Here is a 27,685-nt window from a genome sequence, read left to right as displayed (position 1 = left end):
GCGGGGTTCGTGGCGTCATCCTCCGCACGAGCTTCATGTAATCTCATACGCGTTGCCGTCCACGGCAGTTCGATTTATATATTCTTGTACTGTACATATTTACAATCCGATCTGCTCGTTCGCCCATAGCTTCACAGACCGATCCCACCCACCACTCGCGATAAACAAGTTATTGTTCGCGATATCCATGCTCATCGCCTTCTCAGAGTGGCCCTTCAAGGACTTTATCATCGTCCACGAGTCTGCCTTCCAGATATTCACACAGCCGTCATACCCGCTTGTGGCGAGATACGACCCTGTAAGCGACAACGCGCCAGGTTCTTGCTTAATATCTCCCTGTATATCCTCGCCTTGCCCTGTGAAAAACCGCACCTCCGATACAAGACTCTTGTGCGCAGGGATTGTTGCCGCCGCACGCACCTTTCGTATGTCCCAGATCTTAACTGTCGCATCACCAGACGCTGTGGCGACGTGATACCCATTGCTAGAAAAATCCACACCATAGATTTCCCGGCTGTGCCCGTCAAGCACCATAATCGCCCGCCCGCTCCGCAGGTCCCATACCCGTCCAATGCCGTCGAGACCTGCTGACGCAACCAAAGCGCCGTCATTTTGAAAGGCAACACAGTAAACTTCTTTCGAGTGGCCCTCCTGTGTGAGTAGGCATGCCTGCGTTTCAGCATCCCACAACCGCCATGTATAATCGAACGATGCGGAGCCGATGTAGCGACCAGACGGATGAAACGCAACGCGGCACACTCTACCTTCGTGGCCGGATAGTGTCGCAATTGGGGTATCAGATTCCATTGACCACAGCTTGACAGTGTAGTCTCCGCCACCGGACACAAGATTCACCGCCGCCAGTGACTGTGTCTTTGTCGCACCAGGATGCCATGCCAAACCGCCAATTTTATCGGTATGCCCACGTAAACTGTTTATCCCAGAAAGGTATTCAAGCGTAGGCACATGTAGTAGCCGTATCGAGCCTGTCCATGACCCAGCAGCAATAATCTGGGAGTCTGGCGAGATTCGTACGGCGGATATGGCGCGATCTGCGACAAATTGGGTGCCCATGAGTGCGTAATCTCTTAAATGATCAGAGAGCGACCGAGCTTGTCGGACTAGCTTTGATAGCGGATACTTTGCGTCTTCCACCTGCTGCGCGTGTCGTAGTCTTGCGCGCTTGAGAGAGTACATCGCGATGTACTTCCTCGCTTCGTACAATTCCTCATCACCCGGGGTGTAAAACTCTTCCTCTTCTTCGTCGACGGTTATCGCCTCGCCCGTCGCGCTCCGTGGACTACCGCCTGTCGCACTGCGCATCTGCGCATCTTCCTCGAACTCAAGCAGCACCTGCCGCAACCGTGCCCGTCTGTCCGCCTTGTCCTCACCGAACAATGTGATCGGCTCCCCTAACTCACGCAGCCGCGCACGCACTCGCGTGTCCTCTGTTGGCACAACGATCTGCTTCGCACGCTGCCGCCGCGACAGTTCGTCAAGATAGGTCTGAGCACGCATATCGGTACCATAGAGCGCGTAATCGTTGTTCACCGCGAGATCCTCAAGAAGAATCCCCCCGCCTGCATCCTGTGGAGGGGTATCGACGTCCATCTCGTCCTCCATACGGGCCAGCCGTGAGGGATGGGTGGACATGCTGGCTAGTTTGGACATCGGCAGTCGACGAGGTCTTCAGTTGGGTGGATGTGAGCCGCGCAGGTGTTAAAGGAGGGTCGCCGGCATTCTGGGGTTTGTATCCTGCGGCTTGATCAGGCCACGTGCACACAACTCCGTTAAAACAAATCTGGGAACGCGTTGTCGACGAACCGCGTCAAGTTCACACCAGCTCGACCCCACCAACAATGGCGCCCAAGGCCGGCTCGCAGTCTCAAAAAGCCGTCACTAAGCCCCAACCACCCCCGAAGGGAAAATCCCCCGCGCCTGCAGAAACTCGTCCCGTCACGGCGACTCCGGTCGACTCCCATGACGCGAGCGTTCCTGCACTAGTATTCGTCGACCCGCCAACGCCGGCAGTCTCGCGTGCCGAGAATCTCAAGTACAATTTCTCTTTACTTGCCGTCACGATATTGTCGTTTTATACACGGTTTTATCTACTGAATCATCCGGATCAAGTTGTGTTCGATGAAGTCCACTTCGGCAAGTTCGCGAGTTACTATTTGCAGCGGACATACTTTTTTGACGTGCACCCGCCTTTCGCGAAGCTGCTTTTTGCGCTCGTTGGCTGGCTTGTTGGCTACGATGGTGCATTTCTGTTTGAAAATATCGGTGACGGGTACACGCAAAACAAAGTCCCGTATCTTGCATACCGCGCACTACCCGCAATGCTCGGGGCGCTCACCGTGCCTATTGTCTTTCTCACGATGAAGCACTCTGGATACAGCTTGCCAGCGTGCTTGGTATCCACAGCGCTTGTTCTTTTCGACAACGCGCAGATCGCGCAGACGCGTCTTATTTTGCTTGACGCTATGTTGATCTTCTCTATGAGCTGCGCTCTCTACTCCTACGTCATGTTCATGCGCTACCGTAACCGTCCATTCACTTTTCGGTGGTGGAAGTGGCTTTTCCTTACCGGGCTCGCTCTTGCATGCACAATTAGCACAAAATACGTCGGACTGTTTACGTTCTTCACGATCGGCGCAGCGGTGGTTATTGATCTATGGAAATTGCTCGACGCGAGACATGGTCTTACTTTGGTAGGTTGGTATATGCTGGACTGATTTAGTCATTGGTACTAACACAATTAGACTCAATTTGTATCGCATTTCTTGGCACGCGCTGGCGGACTCATCATCTTTCCTTTTGTTCTCTTTCTCTTTTTTTTCCAGATCCACTTTTGGGTGCTCTCAAAGTCTGGCCCCGGTGACGACTTCATGTCACCTGAGTTCCAGGAGACGCTCAATGACAATGAGATGATGTTACTTCAAAAACCCATTAATTACTACGACATCATCACTATCCAGCATAAAGACACAAAGGCGTATTTACACTCTCATTTTGAGAACTATCCCCTGCGCTACGACGATGGCCGGATATCTTCGCAGGGCCAGCAAGTTACTGGCTACCCATTCCATGACGTTAACAACGACTGGGTGATTTTGCCTGCAGTTCCATATCCGACGGATGACAAGCTCGGTCACGAAGTGCATGGCGGTGATATTGTTCAACTTTATCATGTCGGTACGAAGTCATATCTACTCACTCACGACGTCGCGTCGCCTTACTTCCCTACGAACCAGGAATTTACGACAGTGGACGAGACTCTTGCAAACGGTGTACGGCACAACGATACGCTGTTTGAGATCAGATTGAACAACGGCGGCACTGGGACATTTTACACGAAGTCTGGTCAATTTAAGCTGATTCACGTGCCAACTAAGGTCGCAATGTGGACGCAAGAGAAGCCATTGCCAGAGTGGGGATTCAAACAGCAAGAGATCAATGGAAACAAGAACGCTGCGCAGACATCGAACATTTGGTTTGTCGATGAGATCGTGGGATTAGATGACGAGAGATCAGTTTTCAAGCCCAAGAAGCCCAAGAAGATGCCATTCTTGAAGAAATGGTTCGAACTGCAGATTTCGATGTTCCGACATAACAACGCGTTGACAGGATCGCATCCATACTCGTCGTATCCTCCTGAGTGGCCATTCTTGCTCCGCGGCGTGTCCTTTTGGACTGACAACAATTCACGTTCGCAGATTTACCTGGTCGGGAATCTGCTCGGTTGGTGGTTCGCAACCTGCAGTCTTGCTGTACTTGCCGGTGTTCTTGTCGCGGATCAGCTTACGCGGCGGCGACAGTATTACGTGCTTGGAGAGAATGTCCGTACGCGGCTGTACAATTCTGCTGGATTTTTCCTGCTGGCTTGGGCGTGCCATTATCTGCCGTTTTACGTCATGGGACGACAGCTTTTTTTGCATCATTATCTGCCGGCACATCTTGCGTCTGCTCTGGCAGCTGGCGCGTTGCTTGACTTTTTCTACCAGAACCCCGGCGTGTTCCCCGTTACATACCCCGCTGAGACCGATAGCGTCCCGGCCACCACAGGCGGAACCAAAAAGAACGGTGATGCAAAGGCGCAGCGTCTACCTTCACTTACAACGGTGTATTTGCCGGGCACATGGGTCTCATGGGCCGTCACTGGAGTTATCGTGGGATTCCTCTACGGCGTCTATAACTTTTTCAGCCCGCTGACATACGGCTCGCCTGGTCTGACAGTGCCAGAAGTTCTGAGTCGCAAGTGGCTGAACTTTGATCTTCATTTTGCAAAGTAGTGAGAGGAACCAGACAATACGCAAACCTTGGAGTTTATGAAGCACGGCGGAAATTGTTGGCAATGCGGCTATCGTAGACCCGGACAAAGTGATTTGTCAAATTTTCGGACTGTACAAAGTATTAGGCACGATATGCATTAGTGAGAAGTAAAAGCGAGATTGTGTAGTTGATATGTATTTGTTTATAATTATTGGCGACATTTGGACATATCATTTCTACTCGGCGGGGAATGTGGCAATTGTTCTTCCTGTTGGTGATACTATGCTGGCTTGCCGTCAGCACGTTCTGCATTGCAACTAGCGTATAGTAAGCGAATCCAGTTTCATTGTCGAATTGAAGTGCGCGCGGACAATACCCAGTTCGATGTTGCTTCGGTGAACCCTCAAAAATCAACACTCATTCCTGCAGTTGCACGCACATGGGCGCGATATGATCACGACTGCAGGTCCGGCGACACAAAGTACAAAATGAGTGCGCGAAAGTCTTCGCGAGCGGGAAACCGACAGGCGACACCGATTGTGTCGTCGTACGCAGCGGAAGAAATCGTGGAGGAATCCGCGCTGGAGAAGGACGACGACGACGAAGAAGAAGGCGACTTTGTGCTCTCTAAGCTATTTACCACCACGGCTAGCACTACGCGCGCATCAACACTACAGCCAGACGAGGTATCATTTCCGACACCGCCATTGGCGATTGACCTTGGTCTCATCCGGTCGCAGTCGCCTGCTCAGAATACTGCCGAGTAAGTTTCTACTTGGCTAGGACGCAGTCGCTGTTTACGCAAGCGTCACTAGGAATAACCCATTATTAACAATGTGCTTACAGAGAGGACCTAGAGCTCACAGAGGAGCTTCGGCCGCGGAAACGGATCCGAAGAGCGCGGCAGCAGGAGGAGGCTACTCCCCGCGCTCTGGCGGGGCGCGCAGCAGCTATATCATATAATGCTGCCTCGGCGTTTGGAGCTCACCGTACGGCGCAACCGGACTGGTCGACGCCAACGGTGCCGGCGTCAGCTTCAACGTCGCCAGCAAGTTCGAGGAGGTCGTCCACGACAACAACAGCTACGACGGTGACACCAACAGCGACAACAAGGAATCTGCCCATTCTTCCGATTCTATTGAAGGTCCCGGCAACAGCATGTTCTAAGTCAACGAGACGATCACCCGCTCTATCAGTCGCTTCAGCGGCGACGACATCATCGATTTCGCAAGCTTCGTTGGAGCGAAAGGGAAAGTCAAATATAGCGCCCAAATCGTCGGCTAAGTCGCCTGAAGCATCATCGTCCAAAGTTGCAACATCGGCCGCACGTTCACCACCTTTTACTCATGCTTCATCATCGTCGACGGCGTCAACGAACACGGTACGTCGCACAGATAAGCGGTCGTCGGAGAAGAATTACGAACTGCTGGAAGACCACAAAGGATCTGCAGCACGTGACGAGTTTCTGGCAAAGGTGAACGTACTGCGAGGGCCGGTGATCACTGTTTACAACGATGTCGACGATGAGCCCTGCCCTTCTGTTAGACCGAACTTTCGCTTCATCGATGAAAACGAGTACGGGAAAGGTGTCGCACCGCCGAACATGGAATTTATGTATGGTTGCGAGTGCGAAGGCAAGTCGTGTACAGATCCATTGGCGTGCTCGTGCGCGGAACCAAGCCTGGAAGACGGCGACGAGGGCGAGTTTTACTATCTTCCGGACGGTCGGTTGAAGTACTCCGGGCGACCTGTGTATGAGTGCAACATCTTGTGTCAATGTTCTTCCGAGTGCATCAACCGAGTTGTGGGGCGAGGAAGACGCGTCGAACTTCAAATCTTCAAGACGAAAAGCAAAGGCTGGGGCGTTCGCTCGCCGCAGCGGTTGCGTGCGGGCACTTTCATCAGCACGTACGTTGGCGAACTGATCACAAACAAAGAGGCTGATATTCGTTCGCATTGTTACGAGCATGTAATGGCGATTTCTTCGAGTTATCTGTTTGACCTAGATTTGTTTGCCAGTGAGTCGCAGGAGGCGTATGGTACCGACATAGCGGGTAGTTCTAAGGACCACGAAGCAAATGGCCGCCGCGGCGGCGACGGCCCGGATTTCTTCACGATCGACTCGACGCTCTGCGGCAGCGTGTCGCGGTACTTCAATCATTCATGCGACGCAAACATGATCACGGTGTGTGTGGTGAAGGATCGAGGCGCGTCAGGGATCTATGACATTGCACTTTTTATGGCGGATGATGTGCCGCCGAACACGGAGCTAACCTTCGATTACCAGAACAGTCGATTCAAGGAGGGCGAAGACATGTCGACAAAGATGACGGCTGACCTATCGGAGACGATGTTGCAGAAGTGTGATTGTGGGGCGAAGAATTGCCGGAAGCGATTGTGGATTGCATAGAACGATAGTGTTGTATTGATTACACAGGTTCGATTGGGATGTGCATTCAGTTTTGAGCGATATTTGTTACGCGAGGAGCTGCAAAGAATATTTATTTTCCGTTGTATACACAATATACCATGATGCAATTTTAGCAAAAGTAGCAGAGGAAGGAGCGCAGAGGATGCAAGTGCCAGCAAGCGACAATCAAATATATATAGTCATACATAGGACAAAGGATCCAGAGACTGCCCGCGTAACTCGGGTGGCATTTAAGCTTAGTTGGACTGCGGCGTGATGTTGGAATTGTTCCCTGACGAGTTATTCAATATGACGGTCTGGCCGGCGTAGTGCACGATTTCGCACTCGTCGTGGCTACTGATATTCGTAGACGGGATGGGTGGCAGCTCAACGTTGTCGCTGGCCGTGCTCGTGATGCTGTTCGCGCTGCTGGCGCTGTCGCCATAGGGACTGCTCGGTTCCAGGGAGGCAGAAGCACCGGCGTCGGGCTGAGAATTGTCGTAGTTCATTATGATGATATGTGCCGCGTAGTGTGACTTCGACAGATCAAGCAAGCCGGGAAGTAAAAGGGGCCGTGAATAGGGGAGATCAAAGACGCGAATCCACGGAGATCCAGGCGGTGCAGTCACTTGAGCGTTCAGTGCAGTGAATCCCGACACGCCTAACTACTATACAGCCTCGTCGCAGATAGTAGTGAGTGAGTGCGAGGACAAAGGAAAGCAGATGGAAAGTATGAATCAGCGAGAAGGGGGATCTTATTACTTTCCACAGAGGGAGGGAGAAGGGGAACAAAACGAGACGGAACAGCCCCGATCATGCGAGTTAGCGTGAGATTCGCATCCCTCGGCCGCAGCGAGAGAACCGTAGAGCGCGCGGAAAAGATGAGAGTGGTAATTGACAGCCTGCACAAAGCTACTGTGAGCCTGTGACTGTGAGGCTGCAGACCCTAGGCTCCCTATGCGACGCGTCAGCGGAGGAGCAAGTTATGCAGCAGCATCAGAGACACACGGAGCCATGGACCCGGGCGGACCGTGGCGCGCCAGGCAGGCACTGGGTTATCAGGCAGGCAGGACGTCCGGGGTATCATGGTGGCGACGAGCGGCAGGTGCGGAAGCGTCACAAAACCCCCCGAGCTGGCGGACCGCGGAGGGTATCCATGGTACCATGCGTCTCGAACAAACGGGGCCTGTCTTTGCGGCCGCGTCGGACCCGCTAGATGCGCGGTGCCACCGCGATTTGCCTATGAGCGCGTAGTCTGGGCCCACGATCCTATGCCAGCAGGTCGCAGCCCACCAGCGCAAGCGCGCGCGTAAGACGGACGTTCTTATACACGGCCGCGCCGTTCCCCGCCTCGGCCGCCTCGACGCGGCACCGTGCACAGCGCCGCGGTCATCGCCATCGCGCACCGGCGCCGCAGCCTACAACCGAGCGCCCCACAACCAGGCACCCAAACAGCAGGCACTCGAGCAGCAGCTGCCCCGCGCCAATTCTGGTGCCGCTCCTCCGCGTCTGCGTCCTGTGCTACTCACAGCTCAATGGCACTGGAGCACCTCGAGGCGGTCGCCGACATCGGCTCCAATGCAATCAGGTTTGCCATCTACGACCTCTCCATCGCAAGCGCCGCACGCAACTTGCCACTTGTCTTTCAGGACCGCGCAAAGATATCGCTCTACGATGCGCTGGCCTCGGCCAACGCCGGCGACACAAACGCCGCTGCCCGGCGCGTACCCGCAGATGTGCTCGAGCGCGTCAGGCAAGCGTTTTGCCGCTTCGACGTCATCTGCGGAACCTTTGGCGTGCCGCCGGACAAGGTCTTCGTATTCGGCACCGAAGCTGCGCGCTCCGCTACAAACTCGGCTGCGCTGCTTGAACTGCTCCGGCGCGTTAACTCGGCATGGACCGTCACTCTACTTTCTCCCGAGGACGAAGCGCGGTTCGGTGCGCTCGGCATCGCGTCGTCGTATCACGAGGTCGCCGGCATCGTTATGGACCTTGGAGGCGGTAGTGTCCAGATCTCGTGGGCGTCTAGCATGGCAGGCAAGTTCGTGACCTCCGAACGAGCTGTCAGCTTGCCGTACGGTGCAGCTGCGCTCATGCAGCGCATGAAGTTGAAGGGCAGCACTGCGACTTTGAAAGCAGAGTTAGCTTCCGCCCTCCATTCCGCTCTCAAGAAAATCAGGCCGCCATTCAGCACTAAAGGCGCGAGTCTGTACCTCTCTGGCGGCGGTTTTCGCGCGCTGGCATGTGTGAGCATGGCGGTTGAGATGCCTACGACGAATTCCGATACAGAATCTCTCTACGCAGTGCCCATTGTGAATGGATACCGGAGCTCGCTAAAGGAAATCGAGAAAGTCGTCGCGCACACGCAGTTGAGTGACAAGTTTGCGGTGAAACTGGACGACTTATTCAGGATCTCCAACAGACGCGCATCGCAGCTGCCCGCAATCTTCATGCTTGTCCAGGCGCTTATAGCCGCCTGTCCACAACTTGGGTCTGTTCATTTCTGCCAAGGTATACTATTCTGTTTCAATTATTTGCTGATTTTCTACTGGTCTGTTCTGTTTACTGAATACCCTTGGTAGGTGGCGTCAAGGAAGGCTACGTATTTTCAAAGCTTGACGACACAATTAAATGGAAGGATCCGTTGATCACCTGCACTTCCATCTACGCGCGTCCCGCAAGCGACAAGATCCAGACACTGCTCAGCTTTGCGCTCTCGAGTTTCACACCGGTATACATATCAAAGCGGATTCTGCCTGCCGTAGTTAATTGCTTGTATGCCCAGTCGTCCTACACAAAGGATACCCAGGCTACAGTTGCTCTAAACATGGCCGTCAGCGGGTCCCTTGCTGGTGCGTATGGCCTAACCCACGTCGATCGGGCCCTGCTCGGCATAATTTTGTGCGAGCGGTGGGGCGGTGATGTGTTTGATGAACGTGTTCTCGGTCGCTTATGTGACCTTGTGGTCTCAGAAAGCTCCGGCAGCGTGGGCCTGTCCTACATATTCTGGGGATATTACATCGCCAAGATCGCAACCATTGTCGCTGAGTTATTTCCTGCTGGCATCATCGACGATGAGAACCGCATCAAGGTCAAAGCTCTCCACGACGAGCCTGACAATCTTGTGCTGGAACTCACGTTCCGTAAACTAGATCCTTGTCGACTTGCTATTTGGGATACAGTGCTATCGCTTGAAAAGCGCATCAAGAAGTTTAGAAAGAAATACGATATTAACAGGGTACCGATCGTGCAATTCAGGTTTGTTTTGGTTTAGCATGGATTTACATCTAAATACACATCGTCCTATTTTTTGTTCTCTATTCCTGCATCGTGAAGTCAAATTCCTTGAAAATGGTCTTGAATTGCTCTGCGTCTCGAATTTCGTCCTTCTCCTCTTGCACGCAGGTGCGCCAGTCAGACCGTTCGGGAAAGCCAAGCACTGCTGCTAAAACTTTTCTTCCAAACTGCAAATCGAAACGCACATCTGGAAGCAGCGGCACGTATAGTCGTGATCCATCGTGAAGGTATACCTTGAAAAAGTCAGATTGTTCCAATTCGTTATCGTCCGCCGCTCGCACTTCCAGCTTGTATCCATTCTTTTCCGACGCGTACTCGAACTCGGGTTTCACTTTCTGGTATTTGTCGTCTGGCACCGGAATCACCTGCACATGAAAGTGGATTCCATTCAACCGACTGATCTCGAACGCGACTTGCATATATCCATGCTTTGAATACATACTTTGTATAGCTTTGCGGTACTTCGCAAGTTCTAGTTGCGTGTTCTGCCGGCTGTCCACGTCTTCGATGGAGGCCAGAGTAGCCGAATGCGAGAATGGTACTATTAGAACATGTCCCGGACATTGTAATTCCTTGCTGTCCGACATTGGCAACGGGCCTTTCGCAGTTGTGATATAGCTTTCATCTCCTATTGATACAATGAAGTGCTGTGCAAGCTGAGGATTCGACAGACAGAAGAAACAGCTAGATGGATCAACATATCTCTCCGGTCTAGTATTCATGCCACCTCTTCGCCTGCCTCCTCGTAGATCTCGCCTCGAGAATTTGTCTCGGGCCTTGTCGTCATTGCTGTCGTCCAACTTTCTCTTATCTACAGCACGGCTGCTTCCATATATAAGATCCTCGTCTGTGACATGTTTTTGCAGCGCAGCAAGCTTTACGCCCTCTATGAATGGGTTCGCCGTCGTGTCTATCGGAAGCACCGAAGGCACATATGGTACTGTGATGTTGAACGCATAAAACCATTTCTGTTTCTCCGCGTTGCCAAAGTTTGCCAGTGAGATAAAACGCACTGCCCGCTCACCGCCCGCGCCCTCGCGATTCAAGAATCCTTCGGATTTAAACGGTTCCCGCTCCCAGAACGAGTTTGATTGTGTCGGAGAAAAGTGGTATCGTGGCTGTAACCTCTGGGCGAGCTCAGTAGCTTTCGCATTGGTCTTGTCTGTGGCTTCAGCAATGTTGTTCCTGGTTGCGGTGTTGGAGAGAAGGGTTATATACTGCGGCCATTGATCTGTGACAAGCACGTCGACGTCGCTCTGTGCTTTTAATTTTTCAATATCAAATGCGCTTGCTTCTGTGCTTGCAAACCCGATCTTTACTCCGCGCTCGGTGGTCACTATGCCAGCTACGCCAGCGCATGTGAGATTTGTTGCGATGTTGTTCGCGTCCTCCTGTGCCGCGCGCTTTATCCTGTCAGCCGTATCGGCAGTGAGATAGAAATATGTCGGCAGCGCAAAGGTAATTTCTCCCGTTAGTACGCCGGTAATCACGTCGTCTGGTGTGTCGGCGGGAAAGATATTGCCGAGAAGGATCAAGGCTTCGAACGGGCCTGCGGCAGAACTATTGATCTGGGCGGCCTTTGCTATTGCCGCGTTGACTTTTCCTGCGCAAGAGCCAAATACTAATCTGTTCCTTTGTTATGACACTGGACGAACGCGCACGAACCAAATCAGGTTCTTACATTTTTGAAGCCATGGGGAGGAACAGTCACGCACGTGCAGGCTGAACATTTGAAGTTAACGGGTGTAAATTTTGGCAACTCCAAAGTCCCAACGAGATTCCCCCGCAAATTCGATCGTCGATCCTACGTCTTACCAGATTCAGGTTCCTGATTCCTCCAATTGCGTATAGTCAGCACCTGCACAAGGTCCAGCCATGCGAGCCTTTACGTTTACGCCAGAGTAAAATCTTATCACATTATTCATTTCAGATAAAGCCCTATGTTTGCTTAGAGACTGCCGAAACTCGGAGGGCGTTGTGATCGTGATTTTGCGGAGGCAGCGCAACTCTCGTCGACGTTCAAGAATTCATTGTGTAGACGGCTGGTCGATATTATTTACCACCCGTCAGCGCCGTGTCAGGAGTCTTCCTCTGATCTGGAAGCTCACACCACACCAATTGTTCTCTTGCCAGATCGTTCCCGGTCATGCTGTTCACTCCACTCCTCGTCGCCGCTGTCCTGCTGATACTGCCTACCATTACCAGCTCTGTGAAATGGGAGCTGACCGAGAGACGGTTCGCGAAGTCTCACGGAACAAGAAAACGATCTCGGTCGAATCCTTGGTGGGATATTTTTGGTGTCTATCCTCTTTATCTCTTTATCAGGGCAATGCACGAGGGCAGCAACTTTCAATTCATCCGGAAGCAACATGCCGAACATGGCAATACCATGATCAATTATATTCTTGGACGAGAGTCGATATATACTGTGGAGCCCCAGAATGTGAAGACCATTCTTGCTACGAACTTTTCGGATTTCAGTTTGGGCAAACGGCATGATTCGTTGTATGTGACTCTTGGAGACGGAATATTCACCTCAGATGGCGAGATGTGGGCGCACGCGCGTGCACTTCTGCGACCGCAGTTTCTCCGCAGCCAGGTATCGGACGTACGCTTGTTTGACAAACACACCGAGATTCTCATTTCAATTCTCAAAGCGAACGAAACTGCGCAACCCAAACAGGCGGTCGAGATTCAGACGTTGCTTTACCGGCTGACAATGGACACCGCGACTGAGTTTCTGTTTGGAGAGTCTGTGAATTCGTTAAGTAGCAGTGCGGGCTCATCAGATGTGGCAAAAGGGAATGTTACTGCGGTCGCTGCTAACGCCGGTCGCGGAGGCTTTGCTGAAGCGTTCAACAGTGTTCAAGATATCCTTGTTCTGCGTATTGCGTTTCAGTCGCTATACTGGCTAGTCCGGCCGCCGTCGTTCGACAAGTCAAACAAACTTGTTCACGACTTTGTGGATCACTACGTTGATCGGGCATTGAGCTACGCGCGGACTAAAGGGAACAGGCCGGCAGAATCTTCCGAGTCCAAATATGTTTTCCTCGAAGCACTCGTCGAGCAGACTGAGGACAGAAAGATCCTGCGCGATCAATTACTGAATGTCCTACTTGCAGGTCGCGACACGACTGCTGGAATGCTCACATGGACCGTGTATCTTCTGGCACGACATCCAGCCGTGTTCGACAAGCTGAGGGCAATCATTATCGAACGATTTGGCGATACTCCCAATGCTGAGAACAAGATGCCGCTTACCTTCGAGAATCTAAAGAGCACAGAATACTTGAGATTTGTTCTGAACGAGGTCCTAAGACTATACCCATCAGTTCCTCAGAACTTCCGATTTGCAACCAAGGATACCGTTCTTCCAACTGGTGGCGGTCCCGATCACAAGTCACCCTTCCTCGTACACAAAGGTCAAGGCGTTTACTACTCCGTCTGGGGAATGCAGCGACGTCACGACTTGTTCGGCGAGGACGCCGACGATTTTCGCCCTGAGCGCTGGTCGGAACGCACATTTCAGTGGGAATATCTGCCATTTAACGGCGGACCAAGAATCTGCCTTGGCCAGCAATTCGCGCTTACCGAGGCTGGGTATACAGTCGTCAGACTACTTCAGGAGTTTGATACACTGGAAAATTTTGATCCGCCGGAGAAGGATGTGTTTCCGAAGGTCAACGCGCTTCTAACGATGAGTCATAAAACTGGGGTACATGTGCGATTTGCCTCAAGCACAAGGTGTTGAATGTGGAATTTTTGAGTAACTTATCAGGTCGATGATATCATCAAACACTATGTTTCAGGACACATTATATGCTATCAGATTCCGGTATACGAGTGGGTTGCCAGTAATTGAACGATGAGTGAACAACACATGTTGCACTGCCTCCGGACGGGCCGGGAAAGTCGAGTAACAGTGAAGACTTTCAAATAGTACCACCGCAAAAAGATTCATTGTCTCCTGCTCGATTAGACAAACGCAGCACATTCGAGCCTACTTACACGTGGATTGGATGATGTTCTCTGTGGACGTGGACAGACACCTGTAAGAGTACTCCTGACAGAACTCCCAACCGGACACCGCCTGCGCCTCGTCGGCATTATATATCGCACCTCGGTACTCTGGCTCGCAACATGACTGAATGTTCAGCTATAGAGAGCTGATCTGCTCAGACGTGGGTACTATACTGAACCGTAACACAAAGATGCGATTGGGTAGTGCCAGCAGCAGTAAAATACGGAGACATAACGAACTAGCCTTTTGCTTGGTGGATGACAGCGGTGACGAAGATCCAAAATAGCAGCCAGCTATTCGTAACTCCTTCAAGCCAAATATGGGCACAAAATCACAATTCCTGCCTGACACGGCCGACGCGTCTCGATCATGTGACCGTGTGCCGAGCTTGTCGCCATTCTGGACACGTAGAGGTAATTGCACATGTTCGAGGAACTCAGTTCAGTGCGCGACCATTAACCACACAGTATCAATTGCGCTCCAAAGCTTCTCGAAATGCCTCCGCGCCGGCGCTTAACCACATTTGATGCGTTTTCTAAGACAGTCGAGGACGCGCGCGTGCGTACTACCTCCGGCGGCGTTGTCACGATCGTCGCATCCGTCGTGATCTTTCTGTTGATGATTTCCGAATGGGTCGACTATCGCACGATTGTAAATCGGCCAGAGCTCATTGTCGATAAGAATCGCGGCGAGCGCATGAGTATTAACCTGAATATCACATTTTCGAGACTACCGTGCGAACTCTTGACTCTTGATGTTATGGACGTGTCGGGGGAGCAGCAGACGGAAGTGAGCCACGGCATTGTGAAGACGAGAATATCGCCGACAGGTCAGATAATTGCCGCAGAATCTCTTGAACCCAATGCTGCTGCTCTTCCAAAGATAAATGTGGACGAAAATTACTGTGGCCCTTGCTACGGCGCCAAGGACGACACTGAGTGCTGCCAGACCTGCGACGACGTTCGCCAGGCTTACCAGACGAAGGGCTGGGCTTTCGGCGACGGTCATGGAGTCGAGCAATGCCAACGTGAGAACTATCCGGCGAAGATCGAGGCCGTTAAGCATGAGGGATGTAACGTGGCCGGGAAGCTATCTGTGAATAAGGTAGTCGGCAATTTCCATTTCGCTCCAGGAAAGTCATTCACGTCCCCCCAAATGCATGTTCATGATCTCGATATCTACACATCATCCGACGTAGTGCATACGTTCACTCATGACATCCACCACTTGTCCTTCGGTCCCCTTCATCCGTCAATCCACAATCCTCTTGATGGCACCAAAAAGACAACAGACGAGCGAAACTTCAACTACATGTACTTTATGAAGGTCGTGTCAACGCGATTCGAGCGTATTGGAGAGGCACCTCTAGAAACGAACCAGTACTCAGTTACTTCTCACGAGCGGCCAATTCGCGGCGGCAGAGACGAAGACCACAAACACTCCATGCATGCGCGAGGCGGCATTCCCGGAGTCTTCTTTTCCTACGACATCTCACCTATGAAAGTCATCAACCGCGAAGAACGGTCAAAGTCTTTCGGGTCATTCTTAATCGGCGTGTGTGCTGTAGTGGGTGGCGTGCTTGCGGTCGCGGCAGTTATAGACAAAGGTGTCTGGGAAGCCGATAAGGCTCTTAGCAGGAAAAAGGCAGTGTAAATTTATAGTTAGCATCATCATTTTCATCAAGTCCGTTTTATTGCGATGGGCGATATATCTGTATATTTTGGATTCAAAAAAGCACTTGATAGAACAAGGAAATTTGAAACTATGGAAATTGTTGTCTCGCAGCAGTTATCTGCACTATGATGTTGTCAATATCTGGCCGATTTTTCGGCTCAACTGTCAGACATGTTCGAATGATATTCTTTGTCGCTTCCGAGTATGCCGGCAAGTCGGGAATACGATATTGTCCGTTAATCACAGCAAGACTGAGGCTCGCACCGGACTCAGCGGTCTGCATCTCGAACGGTGAATTGTTGTATAGCAATGCGAAAAAGGTGCATCCTAAACTCCAGATATCAATTTTTTCGTCGATAACAGTGTTCGTTTTGACGTCGAACAATTCTGGCGCTCTGTATGGCATTGAGCAATGCTCGGCTGCTAAGTCTTGAACCTCTAGAGCTTGTCGCCGAGAAGTAATCACTGTTCGTGCTCGCGCACAGCTACCTAAATCCATGAGAACTGGAACACCGACCTGTGAGATCATAATGTTGGCTGGCTTGATATCTCGATGAGAGTACGGCACAACGTCCGAAGATGGAGCTGAAGTTCCCGTAGTCGACAATGGAATATCCATCAACGGCTGCACCTCCGCTGTATCTGTCGCTGCAATGCTCAGATTTGCCGTACTTGAAGATGCTGTGCTTCTAGTTGGACCGCTGCTGAGTCCATGTGCTCGATGATGATGCAGTACTCTCACGCCCTTGGCGATTTCGAGAAATAGATCCAACGCATCCTTCTCGTCGAATGAGTTCCCATTGATTAAGTTGGCGTTAATCGTGTCTTGTAAGTTGCCTTGTCGAAAGTATGGCAACACAATGTATACCGTCTTCGAACCATCGCGTTCTTGCACAACACTGGAGTCCTGCATGCCCGCCTTAGTACGCACGAAAGGAAAGCACAGTGAAGCTGCAACTTACCACATAGTGAATAATATGCTCATCGTTGAATATCTTATAACTCTCAATCTCATTCTTTGCGTGTTGGAGACTCTCAGCTCCAAATGGGCATCGGATCTTCTTTAACGCGAAGAGCTCGCCATTCTCCGCTTGAACCAGGTAGACGTATGCGAAGCCGCCCTGATCCATTGTTGTCAACATATCACAAGCCCGGCAGAAACATTAATAGCGCTGTACTTACTTCACCAAGCAAACGCTGGATCTTGTAGCTTCTGTTGTTGATATACAATGCCGGCGCTGGAAGACACGTAAAGCACCCGGTAAACACGTTGGCGATGTCAAACAGGTAGTGCGCGAGAGCCATGTAGAAGGAAGCTAATGCAAATGATTAGATTCTAAATAGTCCTCTAATTCCAATTCGATCTTTCCGAGACGTCTGTACGTGCTAGACAGCCGAAGTTGCACGATGAAGGAGATGGTGCATATTGCAACGGAGGGGCTTCACATGAGTCTTCTGGTCGCGCGGCTTAGCGCAAACACTACGCAGCCAACGTCAAGCGTTGTGATGTCACAGATCAACCTGCAAGTTGCACTGAGCCAACAACCTGTAATTGACACTGCGGGAGTACGTAATGGATGCCGACTGGCTGTTGTAATGTCAGAAGTGGATATACAGTTATACATGAGATGACATATGACGGGTGGTAGGTCGCAAATTCACCGTACTAGCAAGTCCAACTGCTGTTTATGCTTGCCACTCCGATACTGATAGACGAATGAGACTATAGCCACTAGCTATACCATAAATCTGTCCCTCTAAACAGCAATACTGGTTCAATGCCTTCTCCAGCGTCTTTACGAGGCTACTGCAGTATCAAAGCTAATGCGCGACGCGTCAAACTGCACGAACCCCTCGAGCGTCAACTCTTAACGCGGCGCGAGCACGCGTGCAAAATTATTCTGGCGTTCCAGTTATGCTGCGAAGCCTTCCATAATCTTCGGGGACATCAGCCAACACCATCGAACTACGCCAAAATGTCTGGTCTTCAGCTGCCTAACGCACCTGGTACGCAGCTGTTTAAGCCGGGATATCAAACATATCAGAGTGAAGACGGCGCGATCAACAGAAATATCAACGCTTGCAGAGAGATCGCGTCGATTGTTCGAACGTCTATCGGACCTTGCGGTCGCAACAAGATAGTCATTAACCGTGAGTGATCGGATAGGGTGATATGTGAAGGGGTGCACTGTTGTGACGAAGTTTATGCTAACGTCTTGTCACAGATCTGCAAAAGATCTTCTTGACCAGCGATGCAGCTACTATCCTCAGAGAACTTGACGTGATTCATCCTGCCGCGAAGCTCATGGTGATGGCCAGTCAACAGCAGCAGTCTGAGGTAGTTATCCTTAAAGATTTCACATCAAATGGCCAACAAATTGACGGAAAGTAGATGGGCGACGCTACGAACTTGGTTATCATATTAGCTGGCGAATTCCTGAACCAGGCCGAGTCTCTTCTGCGAATTGGCCTCCACACTGCCGATATTATCCAGGGCTACGAATTAGCTGAGAAGGTGGCGCAGTCTACACTGGCCGGTATGCTGACCTGTGCAAGATCAGACGGTTACTTGTGTGACTGACTGTGTTCCCAGATCTCTCCGTCGATAAAGTTGAGAACCTGCGGTCCGAGATGGAGCTATACAAGGCGATCATGCCAGCTATTGCATCAAAACAATACGGAAACGAAGAACTTCTTGCCAAGCTCGTCGCCGAGGCGGTGTTTTCCGTCATGCCAAAAAACCCCAAAGCTTTCAACGTTGACAACGTTCGAGTCGTCAAAGTTATGGGCAGCAGTATGGATGCTAGCCGAGTAGTTAAGGGAATGGTTTTTAACCGTGAGCCCGAGGGTGAGCTTGCCATATTTTATACCCTGCCGTAATATGGAAAAATTGGTACTAACGAGCGCAGGAACCGTGAAGAAGATCTCCTCGAAGGCGCGCGTTGCCGTGTTTAATTGTCCGATTGATATTTCGCAGACTGAGACGAAGGGCACCGTTCTACTTCATGACGCGAAGGAAATGCTAAATTTCTCAAAAGACGAAGAGTCGCACTTGGAATCGATGATCAAGTCAATTGCTGATACTGGAATCAAGGTGATCTTCTCAGGCCAGAATGTTGGCGAGCTTGCGCTGAACTATTTGAACCGGAATGATATTTTGGTGCTGCGTGTGCCAAGTAAGTTTGATCTGCGAAGACTGTGCAGTGTCGTTGGTGCCACGCCGCTGGCGCGATTGGGACCTCCAATGCCCGAGGAGATGGGCAGGGTTGATATCGTTGAGACCGTCGAGATTGGTGGCGACAGAGTGACAGTCGTCCGACAAGGTACATGATTTTGTTGCACTATTGTGACAATTGACTAATATTAATCATCAGAGAACGAGGTTACTCGCACGTCTACCATTGTGGTTCGTGGCGCGACGCAGGGACTGCTCGACGATGTCGAACGGGCAATTGACGATGGCGTTAGCGTTATCAAGTCGCTAACCAAGGACGCTCGGTTGATTCCAGGTGCAGGCGCCTCTGAGATCGAACTTGTGCAGAAGATTGTTCAGCAGGGCGAGAAGACTCCCGGAATTTTGCAACATGCAATCAAGAAGTATGGTGAGGCGTTCGAGATTATTCCCCGAATTCTCGCTGAGAACGCTGGTCTCGATGCCACTGAGGTTCTTGGCCGACTATACGCGGCGCACGGAAAGAAGGGCGGTGTTGCGACTGGAGTTGATGTTGACGTAAGTAATTCTAGAAACTTTTTCTGCGGCACAGAAGTTTGAGACTGATTTTGATGCAGGACAACGATTCAACCGGCATATTTGATGCCAAGGAGCATGGCATTCTGGACTCGCTAGCGGCGAAGAGCTGGGCCATTAAGCTTGCTACGGATACCGTCAACACTATCCTGTCCGTCGATCAGATTGTGATGGCAAAGAGAGCTGGTGGACCAGTTATGCCGAAGACGGCCATGCCCGGCAACTGGGATGATGATGACGACTAGCACAAGACAGCTATTAGGATATCGTAATATAGCATTTAGATATTTATGGAAGTGTCACTCCGCGGTAAATGTTCGTTGCGTGGGAATTCGAGGTCATGATGGCTCTCTCGCCTAGAGCGGAGAGGTGTCGCTCGGCTATGCAGTTGAGCGGACCTGGCTGTTGAGATTCACTGGCCCCGGTGATGTAGCCGGGTAACTTGGTCGCTCTAGCGGGTCAGTGCTCTCTGACCGAGAGCGGCGCTACGTGCACTTCTGATATCGACAAGCGTCGGCCCTCCACGAGACCACCTGCACGACGTCAAGCCATTCCTCCTGTACACGCCAGCAAGTTTCGCCGCATATCGACCGTAGTGCTGCCGTGTGACCAGCCATCATGATGTTTGCACGGGCTGCCGTGCTGGCCACTCTTGGGCTACTGGTGCAATGCGCTGGTGCCCTTCGTGTGCAACAGAAGCCCATCGTCGCCAATAGTGTGCCTATGCCAATGTCTCCGGTCTCGCCTTTCAACATGCCCGTTAGGGCTCTCGCGGACGATAATTGGTGTGTGGTATGCTTGTGAATCAGAATCGTTCTTGCGTTGACCCCGTCGCACAGTTTCAATTGTCTTCTGCCTGCATATGAATGTCTACAGTATGGCGACTGCCGAGCTTACGACGGTTTCTGCAACTGCCCGCCTGGATTTGGTGGCGTTGATTGCTCTGTTCCAGGTTGGTTTGAACTTGGTGGAAGTGTGGTGTTTTACTAATGTTCATGCGAAAAGTGTGTGGGTCGCTCGCTGATGGACGAGACCGAATGCCCCGGACGGGGAGTTCTTGTGAATGTGACGACGGCTGGAGCGGATTGAACTGCAATGGTACGGTAATTATGAGCTTTGAGATTCTCTTTGGATGCTGACTTTTGTTTGCGACAATAGTTTGTGAAACTGACGATGCGTGCAATGCGTTGATGCCTGATGGCTCCGGTGGCGCCTGCTTCAAGACTGGTTTGGCTGTCCGAGAGAACTTCCAGATGTGCAATGTGACCAGTATGTACACGTCAGTATTATATAAAGGGGTGGAATTAACTAACCGTGGAACCAATAGACCGCAAAATCTTGGAAATTCTCGATGGCGACTTGCCGCAGGTCACTTTCAGCTGCAATACGACTTCGAAGGATTGCAACTTCCAATGTAAGCACTGATTACTTTTGCTATTGGACAACATTTAACGTCCTGCACAGTCTGGATTGCCGAAGTGGAGAGCTTTTACTGTCACCTTGATAAATGCGAGTTCACAAGCGAATCGACCAGACAGACGAATATCACCAAGTATGCCTGCGAAACAATTGACTGCGCATGTATCCCGGATCGGACACTTTGTGGAGCCGATGGATCAATAGATATTACCGACTTCTTGGACGAGGCAATCGCGGGACCGGGCTATTTCCAGTGCGACTCGGCTAAGGACGAATGCGACTTTTCGGAACCGTCGATGGACGAATTGATTCAGTCAGTATTTGGCGACGATTCAATCACATTGTCCTGCAACAGCGGCGAATGCATGCATTACAGCGAGCTGCCGGGATATGAAATTCCCCGCAAGACCATCAACAAGCGTGTACTGGCTCTCGCAATCCTGAGCGTTCTAGCGTTCTTGGGGCTATCCGGTGCCGGTATTATGTATGTGATTAAGCGGATGCAAGACACGACGAGATTCACGAAGCTTCCGTCCGAGGACGAGTCATACAAGCTCATGGCAGGCCATACTCCAGCGACATTACTGTTCAACGATGTGACGTACTCGGTGAAGGGCAAAGAGGTCCTACACGGCGTTCAGGGTATCGTTCGGCCTGGCGAGATTATGGCTATCATGGGAGCTTCTGGCGCAGGAAAGACGTCGTTGCTTGATATTCTCGCTCATAAGAACAAGGATGGCCTCGTCGGGGGGGATATTCTTGTGAACGGCTTCAAGATCACAGAAAATCAGTTCAAGAGTATAATCGGCTTTGTGGACCAGGAGGACTCGCTGATGCCGACTTTGACGGTGTATGAAACAATTTTGAATTCCGCTCTGTTACGATTGCCCAAGACTATGTCACGTAACGCGAAACGACTGCGCGTTCTTGAGACCATGAACGAACTGAACATCATGGATATCAAGGATCAGCTGATTGGATTCGAAGGTCAGCGCGGAATTTCGGGCGGCGAGAAGAGGCGAGTTGCGATTGCATGCGAATTGGTGACTAGTCCTTCGATTTTGTTCTTGGACGAACCGACTAGCGGTCTTGATTCGTTCAACGCGTATAATGTAATTGAGAGTCTGACGTCACTGGCGCGCGACTATAAGCGCACAGTTATTTTCACGATTCATCAGCCGCGGTCAAATATTGTGGCCTTGTTCGACAGACTACTGTTGTTGTCCCACGGACGCCTGGTGTTTTCTGGATTGCATGACGATTGCCAAGAGTACTTCGCATCTATTGGATGCCCGTGCCCGCCTGGCTTCAATTTAGCGGACTTTTTGATTGACTTGACAATGACCGCGTGGAATGCGACGCGGGGTATCAACGGCAACAAGAATGGTTCTATTATCAATGGAACTGCCAGTAACGGAAGCCGATCTACCACGGATTCGGATAGCGAGGAAGGCGAACTTATTCCTATGTCCACTAGAGAAGAGGGAACTCCTATGACAGAGGAAGCTGACGTTATTGCACCAATGCCTGTGCCTGCGCCAGTGTCTGAAGAGCCAGCTTTGAATCTGGACGATCTCGTGATGAAGTACGATGCGTCGCAGATTTCGCAGGATATGCAGACTGAGATTCAACAGAGTATCGACTCGTCTCTTGAGCATGCTGACCAGCTTCCTGCGTTCTTACTTGGATCCAAGAAAATCGGCATCATGGAGCAGTTTACGATTTTGTCTGGACGAACGTTCAAGAACCTGTACCGGAATCCTATGTTACTGGTGACGCATTATGGAATTGCGATTGTCCTCTCAGGCAAGTTATTACGGTTTGCCTTTCATGTAGTGAAGTTTGCTGACTGAAGATATAGTTCTGATTGGATATCTGTACTTTGACATCACCATTGATATTTCTGGATTCCAGAACAGACTCGGCTTATTTTTCTTTGTGCTAGCTTTATTTGGATTCAGCACGCTCACTACGTTGCATGTCTTTGCTTCGGAGCGGATTATTTTCGTGCGCGAACGCGCAAACGGATTCTACGTGCCGATCTCTTACTTCATGTCGAAGGTTGTGTTTGATATTATTCCGCTACGAGTGTTCCCGCCATTACTACTGGGCATAATTATTTACCCGCTTGTCGGACTCAACTATGACGCGCATGCGATGCTTAAGTTCTTGTTCGTCATGACTTGGTTCAATCTTGCGGCTGCAGCTATTAGCTTGTTCATAGGCGTGATGATCAAAGACAGCGGCGTCGCTGTGCTAATTGGTATTCTGGTGAATCTGTTCAACCTGCTCTTTGCCGGCTTGTTCTTAAACAAGGAGACTATGCCGGCTGGTGCGATGTGGATTCAGAACCTTTCGATTTTCCACTACGCGTTTGAGGCTATGGCTGTGAACGAACTACGGTATTTGACGCTGATTGAGTCCAAATTTGGGCTTTCGATCGAGGTTCCCGGTGCGACAATCCTGAGTACGTTCGGATTCAATACGACCGCTTACCAGAAAGACGTGACGGGTTTGATCGCGTTTTTCGCGATCTTCATCGTGCTTACGTACGTTGGCATGCATTTTGTGCTGGTGGAGAAGCGGTGAGTCTGCTTCTGAGGGAAGGAGAGAATGTACGAAGAAGGTAGGACGAGGGGAGAGTACGACGGGAGAATAGAGGTTGAGGTGGTACGGACAAGGTCGGCTGCTGCATTATACATACATCCACACGCACATACATACACACCTGGGGAGTCGAATTTTGTTTGATTTGTGTTCTAGCTAGTTCTCTTAAACTAGCTGCGCCATCATGAATTTTTTGTTTTGTGTTTGTATATTTTCCGTAATTGTATTGTCTGTTGCGCTCTTGTGTATTTACTTAATAGTTCGGGGTTTAAGTTGGAGATTGCTTCTGCTCTTGCACCGAGGCCCTCACACGGTCGCGATATCTGGACAGTTGCGGAAGCGCACTCTAGTGATGACTGTAAGCGAGCGGGTTTGGTAGATCACGTGCCAGGATGGCGGTTCCGGCCGGCAGTTGTGTATATCACTCGCCGGACGCGTAGCGGCGTTCCCGCGTAAGGCCCGCCACCACCCCCTTCGTGAACAAAGCTCGACACAGCGCGCTTCCGCCACGCATTCCGCAATGACGCTGCATGATACACTAATTTACATTAATGCGACGGTGGAGTCGCTGTCGGCGCAATTCACGCGGTTGCCGGGGTCTGCGATTGTGCTACGGTACGTCAAGTCATCATACCAGAACGACCCGGCACGGTCATTCCTCGAACTCTGCCTGTTCCTGTTTGCGGTGCGGTATTTCCTGGCGTCGAAGTATTCGGTCGCGAAGAAGGATTACATCAAGCTGAGCCAGAAGGAGATTGACGAGCTCGTGGACGAGTGGACGCCTGAGCCGCTTGTGCCGGCACTATCGGACGCCGACCTGGCGGATGTGGACAAGGTCCCTGTTATCATGGGACCGCTTGGTCCCAAGGTCAAGCTCGCGCCGGCGGGCAAGACGGTGATGAACCTCGCGTCCGGAAATATGCTGAACTTGCTGGCGAGCGACCGGCTGAAGGACGTTGCTGTCCAGACGGTGCGCGAGTACGGTGTCGGCGCATGCGGCCCGTCCGGCTTCTATGCCACACAGAAGGTGCACATGGACCTAGAGAAGAACATTTCGAACTTCCTTGGTGTGCCTGCGGCGATCATCTACGCGCAGGCGTTCTCAACTGTCGGCTCGACCATCCCGGCATTCGCAAAGCGCGGCGACATCATTGTGGCTGACGCCGGTGTGGGCGTCGCGGTGCAGAAGGCGATTCTCATCTCGCGCTCAACTGTGCGCTGGTACAATCACAACGACATGGAAGACCTCGAGCGCGTACTCGTGAAGATTAAGAAGGACTTCAAGGGCAAGCCACTCACCCGCCGTTTCATCGTGACCGAGGGCCTGTTCGCCAACTCTGGCGAGATCACTGACCTTCCCCGTATCATGGAGCTCAAGCACAAATATAAGTACCGTTTGATTCTCGAAGAGTCCTGCTCAATCGGCGTGCTCGGCCGCACCGGCCGCGGCCTCTCAGAGTACTTTGACCTGCCTGCGGCGGATATTGACATGATCATCGGTTCGCTGTCGACTACCATGGCTGCTGGTGGTGGTTTCTGCGCGGGTTCGGAGTACGTCGTCTCGCACCAGCGCATCAACGGCAACGGCTACACCTACTCCGCCGCCCTTCCTGGCTACCTCGCCGCGACCGCGTCGGAGGCTATGGCAATCATGACAAGCAGCCCGGAGATTTTCGTCGCGCTCGCGGCCAACACGCGGCTGTTCCGCGGCGTCATCAATCGGTCGCAATATATTGAAACCCCCTCGGATGAGGACAGCCCGATCATCCACCTGCGCCTGCGGGACTCCACGCGCCAATCGTACAAGATCGAGGACGAGGAGAAGTTCTGGCAGGACGTCGTCGACGAATGCATCTACAACGGCGTGCTCGTCACCCGCAACAAGGGCGTACACTCGCAGGAGGTCTTTCCCATCCCCGCGTCTCTCAAGGTCGAGATCACCAACGGACTTACCAAGAAGGAGACCGAGAAGGCCGCTGCCGTCGTAAAGGCCGCGATCTCCAAGGTTATGTCCAAAGTTCCCAAGACCAAGCACTAGATATAGCGCAGTGGCTGCGTGTCTGCAGGGACGGAAGTGGGCGGTTTACATATGTAGAGCACATGCAGTGGGGAGAAATGTTGAGTTTTGAATTCATTTTTTTCTAATAATCGCGTTTCCGTGAGCGAATGTACAATAATCAGAGTGTAATAATGGGATACAAAATATACATTAGCTGTAATTAATAACCATAGATTACATATTTCCGAGGGATTGTTCTACAAACTGCAGCGAAAACCACCGCATATCGGTACAACTCACATCTGCTGTAGGTCAACTTTTCTTATTACGCTGTGACAGAGCGCAACAGATGCGAATTACATGCGCCTTTGCAGAGATAGTAGTGAGAGAGATTTGATAGGTAGCGGGAAAGGGAGGAACGAGATACAAGTATATAAGAGCCGGAAAACAGAGAAGACACCCTTCAGAACAACACACACACAACCGCAGCATAAACGAGAGGATGGACAGAGCCGGAAATAAGGAAACAATTATACAAAGATATATAAGCTCGCGAACTGACCGGCGCACCGGGTGTCAGGTAACGAGGGAACGGAAAAAAAAAAAGCAGTACTTCCTGGAATAAAATATACAAACACACAATCCGGTAGCGAGACTAAGCACGGAGCGAGAAACCCTTCTTTTTACTGCTCTTTTCCTCGCTATAGGAGAAACTTCGCTGCTGCTCGATCTGGGCTAGCTTGAACTCAAGTTCGCGCCGGGTTTTCTCGAGCTGGTCCTTCATCTCTCTGTGGCGTGCAAAGAGCTCGTCCTCGGACTGCTTCAGCTTCTGCTCCTTCTGGGCGACCTTCTGCTGGAAGACCATCTTCATCTCGGACTCCATCTTTGCAAGCTTGTCAGAGTGCAGCGCGCGCTCTTCCTCGAGCTTTGACGAGGGATTAATCTCCTTGAACACGGACGCATCCTGGGAAACGCCCATCGCCGTAAGCTTGGTGGTGCGGTAGTTTTCGTAAAGAATCTCGTGCGTTGCCTCGCGCAGCTCCTCCATGTAGTTCTTGACCAGCATCGAGCGCAGGCTTAGGAAGTCGCAGTGCTCGTCGCGATCGACCTCGACGACTCCCCACGGGTACTTGCGGCCGCGGACGGAGCGGCCGTCAGGGGTCTGAACGCGTCCCGTAGCGCCTATCACAGCGAATGGGATTTTAGAGAGCACCATCTGCTTCTCCTCGACGGACTCGTCCGAGTCGAGTTCATAGCGCGGGGTCTCAAACACTGTGATACGGTGGTGATCGAGGTCGGCGCGGATGCGCGCCTTGAACGATGTGATTTCCTCATCGGTAAGGATGTCCGACTTTGCAATCACCGGGATCAGGTTCACCTTCGTGTGCAGCCGTTTCATGACCTCGATATCGAGCGGGCGCAGCGCGTGGCCGGTCGGCGCGATGAAGTAGATGCACGCATGCACACGTGTGTCCGCGATGAGCTGTCGCGCCATCTTGTTCTCGGCCTCCAAGTACGCGTCGTAGCGCTCGTGCACGGCGTCCACGAGCGGCCGCCACGCGTCCTCGTTGTTCACGAGATCACCGAAACCGGGGGTGTCGATCACTGTCAGGTTAAGACGCACGCCACCCTCCTCTAGGTTCGCCGCGACAGTGCGCACTGGGCCGGTCTTTGTGAGCGCTGGTGTGGAAGACAGCGCGTCGGAGGACCTGTTGGATTGCAGTGGCTGCTTCTGCTGTGCCGGGCCGCCAGGAGCGGCAGCGCCGGTGACAGCCGGATACAGTGCCATGTCGAAGAGTGTAGACACTAACGTGGACTTGCCGAGCCCACTTTCGCCGACGAGCATGATGTTGAAATTGAAACCACGCCGGGTCGCCCGTCGCTGGCACTGCATCGGCAGGCTCGAGAAGCCGACATACGACGTAATTTTCCGGCGCACGACGTGCGGGTCGTTGTTGGACGAGATCGACAGGGTGGACACGTTTGGCATCGAAACAGACACTGAAGCGGGGGATGCACCGGTGGCGGCGGCAGTGGTGGTTGTGGTGGTGGCAGACGGTGAAGCGGGCGGTGACGCGACGGCTGGCGCTGCCGTGGTCGCCGCGGCAGCGGCGACGTCTTGAGATGCGGACGTGGAGACGGGTTGCGGCGACATGGGGCTGGTTGGGGGGGGAAGGGGAGGCGGAGACGGGGAAAGAGGGAATGTGAAAGGGAGAAGGGAGTGCGACGAAGAGGCGC

At 51.9% G+C, this 27,685-nt stretch overlaps 12 protein-coding genes across 12 annotated transcripts; 8 read left to right on the top strand and 4 right to left on the bottom strand.

Moving 5' to 3' along the window:
* Window positions 1-43: 43 nt before the first annotated feature.
* V1518DRAFT_408492 (WD40-repeat-containing domain protein) lies at window positions 44-1,786 on the bottom strand. Its single transcript, XM_066902138.1, has one exon. The coding sequence runs from the start codon at window positions 1,669-1,671 to the stop codon at window positions 100-102; it is 1,572 nt and encodes a 523-aa protein (XP_066761810.1). The 5' UTR covers window positions 1,672-1,786; the 3' UTR covers window positions 44-99.
* A 73-nt stretch (window positions 1,787-1,859) lies between these two features.
* V1518DRAFT_370164 (Dolichyl-phosphate-mannose-protein mannosyltransferase-domain-containing protein) lies at window positions 1,860-4,292 on the top strand (the record flags this gene model as incomplete). Its single annotated transcript, XM_066901310.1, has 2 exons — window positions 1,860-2,711; window positions 2,763-4,292. 2 exons carry the CDS (start codon window positions 1,860-1,862, stop codon window positions 4,290-4,292), a joined length of 2,382 nt encoding a protein of 793 aa, XP_066761809.1.
* Window positions 4,293-4,526: 234 nt separating this feature from the next.
* Window positions 4,527-7,161, top strand: V1518DRAFT_9628 (uncharacterized protein). The gene is made up of 5 exons (XM_066906716.1): window positions 4,527-5,035; window positions 5,119-5,494; window positions 5,825-6,290; window positions 6,348-6,457; window positions 6,560-7,161. Exons 1-5 carry the CDS (start codon window positions 4,761-4,763, stop codon window positions 6,680-6,682), a joined length of 1,350 nt encoding a protein of 449 aa, XP_066761808.1. The 5' UTR covers window positions 4,527-4,760; the 3' UTR covers window positions 6,683-7,161.
* Window positions 7,162-8,053: 892 nt separating this feature from the next.
* Window positions 8,054-10,195, top strand: V1518DRAFT_408483 (Ppx/GppA phosphatase family-domain-containing protein). Its single transcript, XM_066902137.1, has 2 exons — window positions 8,054-9,193; window positions 9,265-10,195. Exons 1-2 carry the CDS (start codon window positions 8,218-8,220, stop codon window positions 9,954-9,956), a joined length of 1,668 nt encoding a protein of 555 aa, XP_066761807.1. The 5' UTR covers window positions 8,054-8,217; the 3' UTR covers window positions 9,957-10,195.
* Window positions 9,889-11,785, bottom strand: V1518DRAFT_408481 (CwfJ C-terminus 1-domain-containing protein-like protein). The gene is made up of 2 exons (XM_066902136.1): window positions 11,661-11,785; window positions 9,889-11,605 (listed from the first exon to the last, which is right to left on the bottom strand). The coding sequence occupies exons 1-2, from the start codon at window positions 11,672-11,674 to the stop codon at window positions 10,000-10,002; spliced, it is 1,620 nt and encodes a 539-aa protein (XP_066761806.1). The 5' UTR covers window positions 11,675-11,785; the 3' UTR covers window positions 9,889-9,999.
* A 340-nt stretch (window positions 11,786-12,125) lies between these two features.
* Window positions 12,126-13,730, top strand: V1518DRAFT_402793 (cytochrome P450; the record flags this gene model as incomplete). Its single annotated transcript, XM_066901846.1, has 1 exon — window positions 12,126-13,730. One exon carries the CDS (start codon window positions 12,126-12,128, stop codon window positions 13,728-13,730), a length of 1,605 nt encoding a protein of 534 aa, XP_066761805.1.
* Window positions 13,731-14,425: 695 nt separating this feature from the next.
* Window positions 14,426-15,847, top strand: V1518DRAFT_408477 (endoplasmic reticulum vesicle transporter-domain-containing protein). Its single transcript, XM_066902135.1, has one exon. The coding sequence runs from the start codon at window positions 14,496-14,498 to the stop codon at window positions 15,651-15,653; it is 1,158 nt and encodes a 385-aa protein (XP_066761804.1). The 5' UTR covers window positions 14,426-14,495; the 3' UTR covers window positions 15,654-15,847.
* On the bottom strand, window positions 15,708-17,215 carry V1518DRAFT_9678 (kinase-like domain-containing protein). Its single transcript, XM_066906719.1, has 3 exons — window positions 16,857-17,215; window positions 16,637-16,795; window positions 15,708-16,581 (listed from the first exon to the last, which is right to left on the bottom strand). Exons 1-3 carry the CDS (start codon window positions 16,977-16,979, stop codon window positions 15,763-15,765), a joined length of 1,101 nt encoding a protein of 366 aa, XP_066761803.1. The 5' UTR covers window positions 16,980-17,215; the 3' UTR covers window positions 15,708-15,762.
* Window positions 17,216-17,582: 367 nt separating this feature from the next.
* V1518DRAFT_408472 (chaperonin Cpn60/TCP-1 family) lies at window positions 17,583-19,718 on the top strand. Its single transcript, XM_066902134.1, has 7 exons — window positions 17,583-17,825; window positions 17,900-18,012; window positions 18,067-18,211; window positions 18,268-18,522; window positions 18,584-18,997; window positions 19,049-19,404; window positions 19,464-19,718. The coding sequence occupies exons 1-7, from the start codon at window positions 17,651-17,653 to the stop codon at window positions 19,665-19,667; spliced, it is 1,662 nt and encodes a 553-aa protein (XP_066761802.1). The 5' UTR covers window positions 17,583-17,650; the 3' UTR covers window positions 19,668-19,718.
* Window positions 19,719-19,850: 132 nt separating this feature from the next.
* Window positions 19,851-23,742, top strand: V1518DRAFT_408468 (uncharacterized protein). Its single transcript, XM_066902133.1, has 7 exons — window positions 19,851-20,207; window positions 20,262-20,374; window positions 20,428-20,520; window positions 20,581-20,691; window positions 20,750-20,836; window positions 20,887-22,647; window positions 22,703-23,742. Exons 1-7 carry the CDS (start codon window positions 20,041-20,043, stop codon window positions 23,428-23,430), a joined length of 3,060 nt encoding a protein of 1,019 aa, XP_066761801.1. The 5' UTR covers window positions 19,851-20,040; the 3' UTR covers window positions 23,431-23,742.
* Window positions 23,743-23,886: 144 nt separating this feature from the next.
* On the top strand, window positions 23,887-25,665 carry V1518DRAFT_408466 (pyridoxal phosphate-dependent transferase). The gene has a single exon (XM_066902132.1). The coding sequence runs from the start codon at window positions 23,969-23,971 to the stop codon at window positions 25,484-25,486; it is 1,518 nt and encodes a 505-aa protein (XP_066761800.1). The 5' UTR covers window positions 23,887-23,968; the 3' UTR covers window positions 25,487-25,665.
* A 437-nt stretch (window positions 25,666-26,102) lies between these two features.
* V1518DRAFT_389254 (Septin-domain-containing protein) lies at window positions 26,103-27,683 on the bottom strand (the record flags this gene model as incomplete). The annotated part of the gene is made up of 2 exons (XM_066901737.1): window positions 27,219-27,683; window positions 26,103-27,173 (listed from the first exon to the last, which is right to left on the bottom strand). Exons 1-2 carry the CDS (start codon window positions 27,600-27,602, stop codon window positions 26,103-26,105), a joined length of 1,455 nt encoding a protein of 484 aa, XP_066761799.1. The 5' UTR covers window positions 27,603-27,683.
* Between the last annotated feature and the right edge of the window lie 2 nt (window positions 27,684-27,685).

Source organism: Limtongia smithiae, assembly GCF_038497785.1.
Source record: "Limtongia smithiae strain NRRL Y-17922 unplaced genomic scaffold V1518scaffold_1, whole genome shotgun sequence".
Taxonomy (NCBI): domain Eukaryota; kingdom Fungi; phylum Ascomycota; class Lipomycetes; order Lipomycetales; family Lipomycetaceae; genus Limtongia; species Limtongia smithiae.
Note: the sequence above shows the minus strand (reverse complement) of the source record. Positions and strands in the feature narration are given on the sequence as shown.

Bases quoted from the DNA above. Each gene is read 5' to 3' on its own strand.
- V1518DRAFT_408492 (XM_066902138.1), bottom strand. From the start codon at position 1,671: ATGTCCAAACTAGCCAGCATGTCCACCCATCCCTCACGGCTGGCCCGT.
- V1518DRAFT_9628 (XM_066906716.1), top strand. From the start codon at position 4,761: ATGAGTGCGCGAAAGTCTTCGCGAGCGGGAAACCGACAGGCGACACCG. The intron at 5,495-5,824 runs ATTTCGCAAGCT...GTTAGACCGAAC, and splicing joins CAGCGGCGACGACATCATCG to TTTCGCTTCATCGATGAAAA. The intron at 6,291-6,347 runs GTGAGTCGCAGG...AGGACCACGAAG, and splicing joins TGACCTAGATTTGTTTGCCA to CAAATGGCCGCCGCGGCGGC.
- V1518DRAFT_408483 (XM_066902137.1), top strand. From the start codon at position 8,218: ATGGCACTGGAGCACCTCGAGGCGGTCGCCGACATCGGCTCCAATGCA. The intron at 9,194-9,264 runs GTATACTATTCT...TACCCTTGGTAG, and splicing joins GTCTGTTCATTTCTGCCAAG to GTGGCGTCAAGGAAGGCTAC.
- V1518DRAFT_408477 (XM_066902135.1), top strand. From the start codon at position 14,496: ATGCCTCCGCGCCGGCGCTTAACCACATTTGATGCGTTTTCTAAGACA.
- V1518DRAFT_9678 (XM_066906719.1), bottom strand. From the start codon at position 16,979: ATGGCTCTCGCGCACTACCTGTTTGACATCGCCAACGTGTTTACCGGG. The intron at 16,796-16,856 runs GTAAGTACAGCG...ACAATGGATCAG, and splicing joins TCCAGCGTTTGCTTGGTGAA to GGCGGCTTCGCATACGTCTA. The intron at 16,582-16,636 runs GTAAGTTGCAGC...GCGGGCATGCAG, and splicing joins AGCATATTATTCACTATGTG to GACTCCAGTGTTGTGCAAGA.
- V1518DRAFT_408472 (XM_066902134.1), top strand. From the start codon at position 17,651: ATGTCTGGTCTTCAGCTGCCTAACGCACCTGGTACGCAGCTGTTTAAG. The intron at 17,826-17,899 runs GTGAGTGATCGG...GTCTTGTCACAG, and splicing joins CAACAAGATAGTCATTAACC to ATCTGCAAAAGATCTTCTTG. The intron at 18,523-18,583 runs GTGAGCTTGCCA...TAACGAGCGCAG, and splicing joins TTTTAACCGTGAGCCCGAGG to GAACCGTGAAGAAGATCTCC.
- V1518DRAFT_408468 (XM_066902133.1), top strand. From the start codon at position 20,041: ATGATGTTTGCACGGGCTGCCGTGCTGGCCACTCTTGGGCTACTGGTG. The intron at 20,208-20,261 runs GTGTGTGGTATG...CCCGTCGCACAG, and splicing joins GCTCTCGCGGACGATAATTG to TTTCAATTGTCTTCTGCCTG. The intron at 22,648-22,702 runs GCAAGTTATTAC...CTGAAGATATAG, and splicing joins AATTGCGATTGTCCTCTCAG to TTCTGATTGGATATCTGTAC.
- V1518DRAFT_408466 (XM_066902132.1), top strand. From the start codon at position 23,969: ATGACGCTGCATGATACACTAATTTACATTAATGCGACGGTGGAGTCG.